At 48.7% G+C, this 13,656-nt stretch overlaps 1 protein-coding gene and 1 long non-coding RNA gene across 5 annotated transcripts in view; one reads left to right on the top strand and one right to left on the bottom strand.

Annotated features, from left to right (window-relative positions):
• LOC309663043 overlaps positions 1–13,656 on the top strand; it is a 40,631-nt gene that overhangs the window by 7,566 nt on the left and 19,409 nt on the right. The window lies entirely within an intron of this gene.
• The window catches only part of ASB18 (ankyrin repeat and SOCS box containing 18), a 70,429-nt gene continuing 64,828 nt past the window's right edge, over positions 8,056–13,656 (bottom strand). For both annotated transcript variants that reach the window (XM_082466351.1, XM_082466352.1), the window contains 2 exons: positions 11,747–11,860; positions 8,056–11,005 (listed from right to left, as the gene is read on the bottom strand). In XM_082466351.1, the coding sequence (XP_082322477.1) occupies positions 10,820–11,005; positions 11,747–11,860 (300 nt within the window). In that variant the 3' untranslated portion in view covers positions 8,056–10,819. The remainder of the gene's footprint in view (positions 11,006–11,746; positions 11,861–13,656) is intronic.

Here is a 13,656-nt window from a genome sequence, read left to right on the forward strand (position 1 = left end):
TGCTGGATCTCCTAGGCCTCCGAAGCAAAAGAATTTCTTTGAATTTCCTCCATTTATCATCTGAAAATATACAGAAGGCTCAATTTGCATAAGTTTGCTACCAACAATTGTATCTCCCTTGTGGGTGCAGCCTGAAGTCCCCAAACTTTAGAGAAAGAAGGAACCAAGAACCAGGATAGAGAGCAGAACTTAATACCGCCCCTCCCCATGTGTTTTCATTTAGGGACCAACCTGCTTGAGCATATGCAACCAGACAGGGAAATGAGGGAATGAGGAGCGCAGTTCTTTGAGACACAGTGGGAAAAACCCCGAAAACTTTAGAATGCTGTCCCCACACCTCCCTAGGGGACATTTCTGGGTTTTGTAGGAAATGAAAATATTTTGCACGGGCCATGTTGCCCCTTGTGTGTGTGTGGGTTTGTTGAGAGAGTGTTTTGTTTTGTTTCTGAGCGACGAGCAGAGCATTAAAGAAAGGCTGCTCATGTCTCGGTATCTAGTCTTTATTCTGCACGATGACACCCCTGGGAGGTTATTCTCGTAGCTCCTTCACACCCATGTACTGAGGTGAGCTGTCCTGAGGTGATTTCCACCTGCAGGGGACATTGCCACTGACACCAGCAGAGGGGCTCCGAGGCTGCTTCTGAAGGCTCCCTTGGGTGTCCCTTGCCTGCTCTGACCAGGCCACAGCAGAGCAGCCACAGACCCCATAGCAGGGCACAGACCCCATAGCAGGACAGTCACAGACCCCATAGCAGGGCAGAGGCGAAGGCTCAGTGAGTGGGCTCCTTCAGGCCGTCTGCCCCTCAGCTCACCTCCTGAGCATATGAGGCTACCTCATCTTTTGCTTGTTATAATTTTCCCTCTGTCCTCAAGTTTCTCTCAGGCCCACTTAAACTGCAAACAAAACGAAACAAGAAAACCCCAAAAGACTTAAGAGATGAGAGACTTCTTAAAGTTCAACTTCAGTCTTACCCCCAAACCCTTAAAATTCAGTTCGTTCAGTATATTGTAAGTTATTTGGAAACTTATACTTTAAAACGTAAAGAAATGGATAATTTTCTGTGGAAGCAAATTTCACATTGACATTTTAATTTTAATAATCTAACAAGGTTATTTAATATCTGTAAACAGAAGTCAAATAAGTGTTATATATTAATAAATTAATGAGAGAATGGCAGGAAACAGTTTTATTTAAGACTTTGAAATTTCAAAAATATTAGTGTGAAAAGCACCTTGGGTGTGTGGCGCGCTCGGTGATCTAGAGTGCCGCCTATGTGTCATGCGGATAATGGCATCTGCTTTAGGGCCTGTTTCGTCTCTGCGGTTCCAAGGGGACCGAAGCGGGCTCCCCTTCTGCGGAATTAGAAGGGCTGGGGAGTCTACCTTTTTCATGTCTACAACTGCACAAGAAAAAGTCCCAATTTCTTTTCATTATAAACGTCTAGGCTACAAGAGAAGGCTTTGTCACAAATGAGGGGGTAAAAATCAGACTTGCATGATTGCGCAAGGCCTTAAGATATACGATCAGATTTTGGACGTGATCATAGAAAACCCACATCGTCTCTCTTTAAAATCCATGTAAAGTTCTCCTAGTTCTTTGATTCCTCCTGAGCAGGGCCTAGAAGCGGAAAGGATAAGAAACCCTCTGACACCTGGGCCTGAGGGGCCTGGGTGCACCGCTGAGTTCACCCCGGCCTCAGTTTTTCCATCCGCGTAATGGGCGGGAATGCCGGCTCTGTCTCATCAGCGGCCTGACTGCATTCCTAAAACGCAGATAATTAACAGATAGCTTATGTCACGGGTGGTCTGAACTAGATCGCATAGCACGCGGTGGCAGGGCGCCTGGCCCGGAGCGAATGCTCGGGAGGGTCTCTAAATTGCAAGCACGCCCGCCAGCCCCGGAGCGCTGCAGGTGCTGGGTGGACGCGGGGCCGCCAGGGCGGCAAGCCTGTGCGCTCAGAGCGAGAGTATCAGTTTGAGGCAGCCTCTGATCTCAAGGCTCCTGAGCACTGAAAACAAAGCACCGGCCACCAATGAATCAGGATGTGGGCCAGTATTTAACGACACACGAGGCCTCCCCCGGGAGGAGAGAGGTCCCGAAGCGCCACCCCTGCGTCGGCACAGCTTGCCTCCGACAGTCGCCGGCCCCGGAGCGTCCCTCTGCAGTCGGCCCTCATCACCAAGTTTAGCATTAGAAGGGCGCTAGGCACTGCCTGCCCAGGGAGATGACTTCTCTGTCATTTCAGATTATTTTACTTTAAGTAAAATATCTGTAAACTGTGTTCGTGTGCTAAACGAACAAAGCTCAAATACACTCCTCTTTGGGGAGGGGGTGGGCAACCTGAACACTTTGGCGTCTTGCTTCCCCGCAAACTCCATCTCCCCAGGGCCCCCATCCCGATTCCACCGCTGGAGTTTCGAACCCCGTGGGGACGCTGCGGGTGGACGAAGCTGGGGGGCGGGACGCGAGCTGCCAGCCAAGGACCAAGGGCTGACCCGCCCTCTCCGCTCGGCAGCACTCCGCTCTCGCTGCAGGACCCTGGCTCGACGGCGCCCCCTGCGGGCCTCGGTCGGGATCGGCCCCTCAGAGCCGGGGAGCCGGGCTGGAGGGTCGCCGCGTCAAGGTCTCCGCCGGGACTATTCCCTCGCACTCTCAGACTTCCGTTCTCTGAGCAGCCGGGCCTGATCTCGTTTCAGATGTGGGGGGCGATTTTTACCGCACCCCCGGCTTGCTTTTTTTATGGAAAGGGGCAAACATCTCCAGTTTTAATGTGGCCCAATTATCTCGTTGGCACGACTTAAAATGTCTCTCTTTAATTCATTTCAATCTAGTAAATATGCTTCGGCAAGTAGCTAATTTCTTAGGGCTGTCTTCGCCTCGTCGTTTGCATATAAAGCGCGTCGGAAGTCGGCCCCATCTCCCCGTGCAAGGGTCACAGGCAGCTGGGCCGCCTCCTGGGGGGCGGGGGATGCCTGAGTTCGGCCCGGGAAGTCGCAGGCAGTGGTCAGCGATAGGGCCGGGAGCCGGCGGGGCGGGGCACCGGGGCGGGGAAGGGGACAGGCCCCCTCCCCTGGCCCCCCGCTGCACCGCCCCGAGCCCCCTCCACTCTTATCTCCGGGAGGGGGCGCCCCTTGGTTGCCACGTGGGCGCGAGGGTCGGGGGCGCATTTATCCCCAAGTGCGTTTATTAAATCGCGTCTGGAGATAGATGAACGCGGATACAGGGGCGGATATCGCAGCGCTCAGTTGAGCAATCTTCTGGCTTTAAATTCCGAGTAAAAGTCTCAAATATTCCCGGGTCAGGGGGGCACTGTCTCATTAAAACCACTCTCGTCCTGAAACTGCAATGCAGACATTAAAGTGCAGTATTTTTCAATTAGAGCTGACGAATTCAATCAAAATTCCATAGATTAGGATGAAATGAGGCATGGGTCATTTACAGGGGAATTTAATTGCCGAGCCATTAGACAAATAGTATATTTGCCATTCCCGCGTTATCCATCATTTTCGACATCAATACCGGGGCCGCATCTCCCCGTCCCGCAGCCGCCCGGCGTCGGCTGTAAACACTCCCTTCCCTGTATCTTCTGATTATATCTGATTTCATTTAGGGCCATGGGGGATTATAAATGTTCACGCAATCAAGTTCATTAGGACTTCAAATCGCATTTCTGATTGGGATCGCTCTGCCGCTGTCCTCGGTGCGCCTTTCAAACCCCAGGACGAGGCTTTCAAAAACATCTTTTTGAATTTAAAGCTTCACATCCTTTTGTCTTCCGACGCCCCCTCCCGCCTCCCCCCGGGCGGCCTTGCGCTCCTCTGGCCTCCTTTGCGGGGGAGCAGCCCTGAGCCCCGTCGCCCTGGGAGCGGGGCTGGACCCTCACGCCCCCAAGCTCGCCTGGAGGGGGGGAGCACGGCGGACTGGCCTAGCAGGTCTTCCCCCCCCAATTAGATCCCCCTCCAGGCCCACCCGGAGAACCTCCCCCGCGCGGCCACGGGGCACTCAGGATCCAGAGACCTGGGCCGGGAGCGGGAGGACCCGCCCCGCGTGTTAGCGGATCGCGGGTGGGTGCGGACCCCCAATCCCTTACCCCCGGCCCCGCGCCGCAGGTTGTAAGTGGAGCTCCGGGCGTATCTGAGTCACGCGGCCGTAGGCCCGTGGGCAGCTACTGGGCCCGACCCTAGGACCCTGAGGACCGACACCCGGAACCCCTCTCGGGCTGGGGTCTTTCACTCCAGAGACTCGGGTTGGGGCCGTAGCCTGCGGAGCAATTCTCCCTTCTTATTAGTAAACCCAGGAAACAAAGGAGCCGACTCTTCCGGGGAGAGCTCTCGACAAGAAAGGCTCAAGATATCCCTTCCAGCACAGTTGAAAAATAATAGCGTAATATTAACTGCTTCCCATAAAAATATACTTTCACAGAGATACAGTTACAAGAAGAAAACCCTCATTTTACCCCCGTACTTTGTGCTCCTCGCTGTTAGCTGCCTCAGTAATTTAATTGGAATGAAACGTGAGAAATGTGTCATTTTTGAAGAATTTATGCATCACTTCCTAGAAATCTCATTGTGTTAACTAGGAGCCCACTGCGTTCTGTTTAGAACCCATAATCACATTTTTATGTGTCTGTACTAGGAGTTAATGTGACCTCCTGTTTTTAGCAGATAAAAAAATGTTCTTTTTCCATAACATCTGCATCAAACTCCAGCTTGCACAAAGTACTAGAAAATCCTGTTTCCCCAATGTTTCCCCAACTTACCAACTTTTTTCAGAGCAGGGAAAAGATACGTGAATGGGAAAAGTGCCTACCAAATGAATAATTACACACCGAATTAAAACCCTGCATTAAACATAGTCGACAGCAAACACTGCATTCTCAATCATGTTTATTGCTTACAAATTGCATTACAAAGAAATCTACTCTTTTTATTGGAGTGATTAAGCAGAGTGTTAGGACTGCAGAAAAGCCATTCTGGAAGATTAGATGAAGGCTGAAAACCCAGCTAGTTACATTGCAATGGTGAATGTATAATTTTGTTAAAGAATACGTTGAACACATAAATGAGGATTGGGCTGTCATTATGGCATCATAAAAGAGTCAACTTAAAATTATATTTATTTATAAACACATTGCCTGTAAAACGTGCATACTTAATACAAAGGAAGTAGGCAAACCCATAATCAATATTTTAATTACGGATTTTTAAAATTATAGCAACATAATTCTATATGATATGTCACGATTCTATAGTTTTCCTATACTCTTCTCCCCTTTATCATGTGAGCTAAAATCTTGTTTTCTTCTGATTCTGGGGAGAGCCGGTTGGTGGGCCGGGTAAGACCGTTTGCTTATGGCGCCACCTGCAGGACTCCATGAAAATAAGTTTCAACGCTGGGATCCTCCCGCTGGGCTCTAGGAATTGACCTCATTCAGGCTTATTTTTTAGCAATTTAATGAGATTAATTTTTGTTTTAAATCAGACTGATACTGACAATTTCAAGACAAACCCTGGAGTTTGAAAAGCCGACTGAAAGCCAAAAATCAGACGTGACCTTGATCCTAGTTGAAACTTTGGGACCCCTGAATATCCCAAGTGCACATAGAAAATTTGACTAAGGAATAATTTATTCTTGAAATAATGGAATAAAAGATGCAATATTCCTGGTTTATCGCTTGGTCCTTGGGCAGCTCTTAAAAGATGGCAAGCACTTGGCAAGCTAATAACATCCGCAATTGCGGCGATTAAGCTCTCTCTCAGATGTCTGCGTCAGGACCCGTCACTGGAGCAGACCCGCTCATTCTCCAAGCCTGTATTTTATACCGTTTTTGTAGAGGGTTAAGTGTTCTTTGCAAAAGTTCAACAGCCTGCCCCATCAACATGAAAACGTAAGGGTTATTTCGGAGACGGAAACTGTGGTGATTATATACAGTTACTGGGATTAGCAAATGCTTCCTAAAGAGTCAGTGGTTTTGATTTTCTTCCAAACATGCGGAATGGATGACTGTCATGTAACTTAAAATTAAATGGATTTAAAGTACACTAATAAGAGAAGCCCAACACCGCCTTCAGAATTTGAAACATGACACATCACACCATGCCATGTCCGTGCCCTGCCTGCCTGTGGGCTGTGGTTGTGTCTGGCCATCTAGCTGTGCTGTGGACATCTCATCGTGTCCAGGGTATGGTCGGGATGGAAAGGGGTGAAACTTCTCAGGACCATTGTTGGCAGAGAACCTCACGTGTGTATTTTTGAATTCTCCGTGGTCCGATGACAGTGTATAGTCAAAGATACTCAAAGTTTGAGGGAAAATATTCCTCTGCCATCTTTTTCCTTTTTAGTGGAAACATCATCTACTCTTTTATTACCTTCTGAATTTTGAACCATGTGAATGCATCATTAAACACTAAATTTAAAATTTAAAAAGTTTAGGTCTTATGGAATTGAGTTTATGTAATATACTCAGAGAGAAAAATAATGATGTTTAATATGAGCTGTTTAAGAATGGAAAACACTTTTGCCCTTTAATAAAAGAAATACCAGGGTATGTTTTGTTCACTGGAAAAGAAGACAGACAAGATAATTCTAGCTGCAAAGCAGAATGTGGTTTTGGATGTTTTTCTCAGCTAACTTACTTCTCTCCCTCCTTCCTACCTTTTCTCCTTCCCTCCTTCCTCTCGTCCTTCTCTTAGTCTTGTCCTTCTCCTCCCCTTCTCCCCTCCTCCTCTTTCTTATCTATGCGGAATTATGCAAGTCCCCTTCATTTTAGAACTTCCTGCCACATGACCCATAGGGCAGAGCTAGACAGTCATCAATACCACAAATTTTTTCAGTTATTTTATTTTTTGCTTAACAAAGCAAATTGCTAGCAGTAATTAAATTCTGAAAAACTAGGAATGAATTCCTTCCCATTTGATGGTTAAGATAACCCCCAAACCACCATACTTGCCATTTTTGTCCCATGCACTCATGACCAGACATCAGGAATCGTTTTCAGCACATCTGGAGCCACTAGAACCCGGGTGATTCAGAACTAATTTCTAGTGCCAGTTTATTTCCTATTTTTCTGTGCAGCAGTCACGTACCTGAGTTGGGGGCAGGGTAAAGGACTTCCTGACATCTTTAGAGGCCCTGTTCATTGCTCTGTTTCTGTTGCACATGGGTCCATGTTGACCAAGAGCGCTACTCTACCGGAGGTACTGGACCCACCGCGTATGGTATTGGCCGGCGGGGGAGGGCGGAGCGGGTACTCATCGGGGATGTCACGTGAGTGTGTCACGTGAGTGTGTTGGTGAGGGAGGCTGCAAAGTGCCCACACTGCCACCTGCCTTGGGAACAGGGGTCCTCATTCGATGCAGAGGTGAAGCCAGAGAGAAAGTGGAGAAAGGGGCCCTTTCTCTCCACACCTCCCCTGATGTGCCCAAGTCTCTCCAACAGCCTTGCTAACAAGTTGGCCTTCCTGGCTTGGCTGTGAGCTCCACTAGGAGCCTGTCTTGTTGATGGTGGGTCCTGAGCCCTAAGCCCTGGGCTCCACCCCCAGCAGGCTCGGGCAGGGTTGGTTAAAGGAATGAACAAATGACTGAACGGATGAGTGAATGGTTTATCCCCAAGGAACTTCATGGATTAGCTCTACCTGGGAGCGTCTGATTTTTAAAAGAAAATTCTTGGGGGGGGTGAAATAATGAATAAGAATTCCACAGTGGTGGAATTTCGGCAGCTATGGGGAGATGTCTGGGGCTCACTCTGAGAATCATGTTGTTTTTAAGCTGTAATTCGGGGAAAAACATGTTTTTGAAAAATGTAATAATTGGTCATTATTCATCAGATTTTTAGAAATTTAAAGTCAATGTGTTTTAAAAGAGTTTTACTTTGTTCCGGGACTCCAAAACATATTTAAAATTTAGTGCATTCAGAAATACAACCTGTTTTCTAAGGAGGAGCGGGGGTGGAGAGGGGAGGCTGAAGAACAGGCTGAGTCAGGCCGCAGGCTCACTCAGATTCTCATTTGCAAAATTCCGTGAGGACAGGGCTCCTTAGGAGCTACTGGGGCTGCATTTCTTTTTTTTTTTTTTTTATTTTTATTTATTTATTTATTTATGGCTGTGTTGGGTCTTCGTTTCTGTGCGAGGGCTTTCTCTAGTTGCGGCAAGTGGGGGCCACTCTTCACCGCGGTGCGCGGGCCTCTCATCGCGGCCTCTTGTTGCGGAGCACAGGCTCCAGACGCGCAGGCTCAGTAATTGTGGCTCACGGGCCCAGTTGCTCCGTGGCATGTGGGATCTTCCCAGACCAGGGCTCGAACCCGTGTCCCCTGCATTGGCAGGCAGACTCCCAACCACTGCGCCAGCAGGGAAGCCCTGCATTTCTTACTGTTTCCGCCTTTCTCATTTTTCTCATAAATAACGTTGCTTTGCTTTTCCATTTTTACAGTCTTTATCCCAATATTAGGCTATTTTCTTCTCCTAGTAATCAAACAATCATAATAAGAGAAGGAACCATTTATTGCTTTCCCTCTCTGGGCCCCCTCTGGGCCTAGGGCTTTGCACTCTGCTCTCAGTAGGACCAACCAGGGGCAGGGGCGTCACCCAAGCTCGTCAGCAACGTTAAAGTTGGCCGACCCACAGAATCTGGGGCCCCGCCCCAGATGCCAGTGTCAGAATCTGCCTTTCAGCAAGACCCCTTCAGACTGGAGAAGCCTGCTGCCCTCACGAATTGTCTCACTGAGTCCCAGCCCAGTGAGAGAGGTGTGCATGCTTTCACTTCCCAGCTGAGCAAACTGCAGCCGATCGGTTAGATAACTGTAACTGTTCTCCTTGCTCAGTGGAGCAGCCTGGATCTGAAGCCCCACCTCTGGGGTGTCACCATGGGTTCCTACCCGCCCTCTGGTGTGCTGCATCCCTTTCCAGGACGAAGTGACTTCCTAGAGTCCCCCGGGGTCACGTCTGCTCACCTGCCCTGTGGCTCCTCAAAGCCTGTGCAACGAAGTTCAGAATCCTTCATCTGGAAGCCAAGACCCTCCTGACTGGCCTCCTTCCAGTGGCCGAAGCACAGGGACCCTCCCCTCCAGGCGGATGAATCACTGTTCCTCCATGGTGTGTGCACTTTCCTGCACCCCTGCCTTTGTTCAAGTTTTCCTTTTGATCCAGGGGCAGCTCCTGAATGTCTACGTGGGAGGGGCTTGGGGAGAGCCATCTGCCTGGGGTGAGGGTGTGTGGGATCTTGAACCGTGTTTACATAGTTTGGCTGAGATGTCGGTCTCAAAGGGCAGGATGTGGGTGGGTCAGCTGAAGGGGGATGCTGTCCTATCCCTCCCTTGGCCTGACCCGCTGTGTTGAAATCTGACCATCCACCAAGGCTCAGCCGGTCTTCTCCTTCCGTGACGCCCACCCTCATTCTTTTCACCTCCACAGTGGGCTTCGCTCACAGACACAACATCCCACCTTAGACTGCAGTTACCTACTGGGGTGTGGAACCCCCCTTCCACACTGCAAACAGTGGGATGGCGCGCCCGCCCTCCTGAGGTTCGTCCCAGCTGCACCTTGCACTGGCTCAAACTGGAAAAAATGGAGCCCCTGCTTATCCTCAGAGGATGAAAATAAAGACTCCTTGTTTTAAAAGATGGTTTTTAATAGCAAATGTGAGGTCTAGTAAGGCCAACAGATTGGGAGACGGTTATCAACGAAGAGATAGTTTATTAGTCACCGTTCCCAAGAGAAGGGTTACACCACACGGGGAAGCACCGGGGTTGATCAGGAAGTGGGGGGAGGGGACATGGGCAAGAGCCTTTATTGTGGTTTCCATGGAAAGGATAGGCGAGGCAGGATACACAGGCATAGGACTGGCTAGTCCGAATGACTGCAGTGGGCTCCAGGGCAGAGGGGCTGGCCTTGGTTGTCTGGCACTGGCTCCGCAGGGGTAGTGGCTGGAGCTCGAGGGCGGTGGTAGGGGAGTGAACTCTGGGTTGGTTGAGTTGTATTTGAAAAGGATGCCTGGGGGCATGTCGTTTACTATCTCTAGGAGTTGGCTAACCCTGGGAGGGGCAGTCCCTCCAGGGTCCGAAAGGCCCCAGATGTCGAAGCACCAGAATACAGAAAATAAAAGACACGGTTAATACAGTCCTAGACCTTTAAGAAGGCTCTCCTATTCTGGATGCTGGGGCTGAGGTGATGGCAACCTCCGCAAACCTGTGTCTAGCCCTGGCATCTGGCTTCCTGGACTGTTCCCCACAGCTGGATCAGCTGGGGTTTGGTAAGGCTGTCGGACAGAAGGCTCGCATAGGATCAGAATGTCCGGCTCACCACCCCTCTGATGTCCTTCTAGGGCCTCTGGATTGTGATGCGCTGGGAAGCAGCAGTGGGCTTCTGGGCAGGGGCTCTCGACACGGAAGCCAGTGTCCTCGCTCAGTGTGTCCGTCTGTCATGTTTGGGGGACAGAGTCTTTCTGAGGGGCTGAGCACTAGGAGGGGTGGGATGTTCCCCTTGAGGCAGAGGGTCTGAAGGCCGGTGGGGGGGGCGGGGTGCAGCTCGAACGCTGCTAACGCATTGTGGGCGGGAGACAGACCTTGGAAAAATACGTACACCTTTTAGTTCAACCTCTGTTGAAAGGTACTTTCTGATACAAGTACTACGCTATTCACAGCTTCAGTCCTTACGAGCAACCCTGAGAGGCAGAAAGGGCCTTTACTGCCAATTCCACGCCCAGGTGAAGCTGAAGCTGGGTGAGGTCTGTGCACAGGGTGAGTGCCAAGTGCCATCCAGGGCCCCTCCTAACCCCGGAGCCTCCACAGACGAGCACAAGTGTCTTGGTCCAAATCTCTGGGTTTCAGTGCAAAACCCCCTCTGGCTCCAGAAGAAGGTAATTTTGCAGGGACTTCGGCAAGGGCAACTGGGGCACGAGGTAAAAGCACTTTCTGCCAAACAGTTTCCGAATGGCACAGCGGCAGAGATGCTGCAGACAGCGTGGGGTGTAGGCCAAGGCAAAGAGGGACTCGTAGAAAGGCTGGTGCACCTGAAAGGAAGGCGGGGGGACGTCAGTCTGGGCACATGGAACCGACACACGTCTCTCCCCCAGACAGAAGAGCCCTGACGGCACAGGTGATCCTTTCATGACTACTGGTGCACTACAACCCTCCCCGAGAGGGTCCGGATGCTTTTCTAAAGTGCAGCTCCTGCCCAGTCAGAGGGAAGTCTGCTTTGGGTGATTTCAGATACTATGGGTAACCTCCTAGAATTCCCCTCTGCCCACCCCCTTTGTAGAGCACACTTTGTTGTTCAGTAATCTGCACAGGACTCAAGTCAATGAAACATGAGGGGACATTTTCTAGAAAAAAAAGTTCTCTCTTTCTTGACAGTCACCTGTGGACTTTGTTGTGTGTGGATGCAGTGCCAGCAGCTGCCTCGGTCATATCTTAAGCTGTCAGAGAAAGAAACTGACACACAGGAGCCAGGACCCCCACGGCCCACCCTCCTCTGGACAGTGGTTACTGGAGCCCTGAGCTTCTTAAGCCAGTGTGGGTCGGTTTTCTGCTCCTTGCAGCCCACAGGACCCCAATTAGAACCACAGGCTGTGTGAATACTGAGCCTCCAGAAGAAACACAGACACGCTCAGATACGCCCCCAATTTGCCTTTCTCTTCCCTTCTCCAGATGTTTTCCACTTACCTGGGTATTAGCGCAAAACTCCACACGTGGGTGAACAGAAACAGACAACAGTCTTGTACTAACGGGGAAAGAAGGGGCAGCTTCCTCACCTGAAACACCTCTTCAGGGATCACCTCCTTCCAGGACTCTGACACGCGGAGCTGAGAGTAGGAGTTGAAAAGAACCTCGAGGACAGCGGGGGCTGGCGCGCAGGTCTTCAGCACCTGGTTGGAAATGGTGGGAGGCACAGTTTGGGTGGGCCGGGATTCGGGTCCAGGTGGGAAAGGGTGGGCGTGTTGGGAAATTGGGGGAGAAGAATTGCTTTGCTGTTGCATTTCTTCTCCACTTGGCCTTTCCGTTTTATTTTCAGAGTCCCCACTGGCAAAGAATGTTTATTTTCTGATTTGCAAAGTCTACAGTTCAAGTCCATCAGCTTCAACATAAAGATGGAAACAGTACTTGCTTTTTAAAAAATAAACTTTTGTTGTTGTTGTTGTTATGAAGAAGTTTGAAAGTACACAAAGTAGACTGAATAGTAGGGTAAACCCTCATGTACCCACATCAGTTCATGGCCAATCCTGCCCTATCCATACCTCCAGTCCCCCTCCCTAATGTTATTTAAAAGCAAATTCAGTGTATCATCATTTCATCCGTAAATATTTGTGTGTCTCTTAAAGGAAGTTTAGAAGAAATGCAAACACAGTATCACTGTAACAGCTGAGAAATTAACAATAGTTTCTTAGTATCATCTAATATATAGTCAATGTTTAAATTCACAAATTTCTCTTAAATGCCATTATATCAAAAACAGTCATTTGGGGCTTCCCTGGTGGCGCAGTGGTTGAGAATCTGCCTGCCAATGCAGAGGACACGGGTTTGAGCCCTGGTCTGGGAAGATCCCACATGCCGCGGAGCAACTAGGCCCGTGAGCCACAACTACTGAGCCTGTGCGTCTGGAGCTTGTGCTCCGCAACAAGAGAGGCCGCGACAGTGAGAGGCCTGCACACCGCGGTGAAGAGTGGCCCCGTTCGCCGCAACTAGAGAACGCCCTCGCACAGAAACGAAGACCCAACACAGCCAAACATAATTAATTAATTAATTAATTAATTAAAAAAAAAAAAAGACCCCAACGCAGCCAAAAATAAATAAATAAATAAAATTTAAAATAAAAAAAACCCCAACAAAACAGTCATTTGTTTGTTTGAATAAGAATTCAAGTAAGACCAACACCTTTACATTGGTTGATATGATGTATTTTCAGGTCTCTCTTTTTTGTTTCATGTTGATATATTTGTTGAAGAAACTAGGTTATTTGTCCCGTAGAGTTTCTCACTGTTGGGATTTTGCTGATTGTATCCCTGTGGGATGCCGCTCTTTCTCTGCTTTCTGTATATTAGTAGTTGGATTCAGAAGCTTGATCAAATTCAGAGTTGATTTTGGGGAGGGGCAGGGCAACTTCATTATTCTGTTTGTGAGGTTTAGGATTTACCAAGAGTTGTAGAATTGTTCTTTTTATTTCTTGGTTGAGAAAACTGAGGTTAAGCAATTTTTCTAAGGTCAGGCACCAAATATCTACAGTAGACAACAGTCAGAGCCAATGGCAAGCCTGGCCTGCATCATGCTCACCGGTGCTCCTTGAACACACCCAATATGGTTGCTCCCTTTACAGCTTACCTAGCTTCTTTCAGATCTAACACCCCTTTAAGACACAGGAAAGCAGAATTTAAAAATTTCACATTTCTTCGTTCAGAGATAACCACTGTCAACATTTTGTATATACTAAGGTTATATGCATTTAGACAAGGAATTAATATATATAACAAAAATGAGCTAGTGCTTTGCACATTATTTTGAAAACTGATTTATCAAAATAGATTGTGAACAATTCAAAAATTATAAATGAGCATTTAAACATCATTTTTAGTGGCCATAAAATATTGTATGAACATATCATAATGAATTCAATGAATTAACTACTATAAGTTGCCTCAGTATTTTTTGATATTATAAACAATGAACA

This window comes from Balaenoptera physalus, assembly GCF_965194825.1.
Source record: "Balaenoptera physalus genome assembly, chromosome: 6".
NCBI lineage: Eukaryota > Metazoa > Chordata > Mammalia > Artiodactyla > Balaenopteridae > Balaenoptera > Balaenoptera physalus.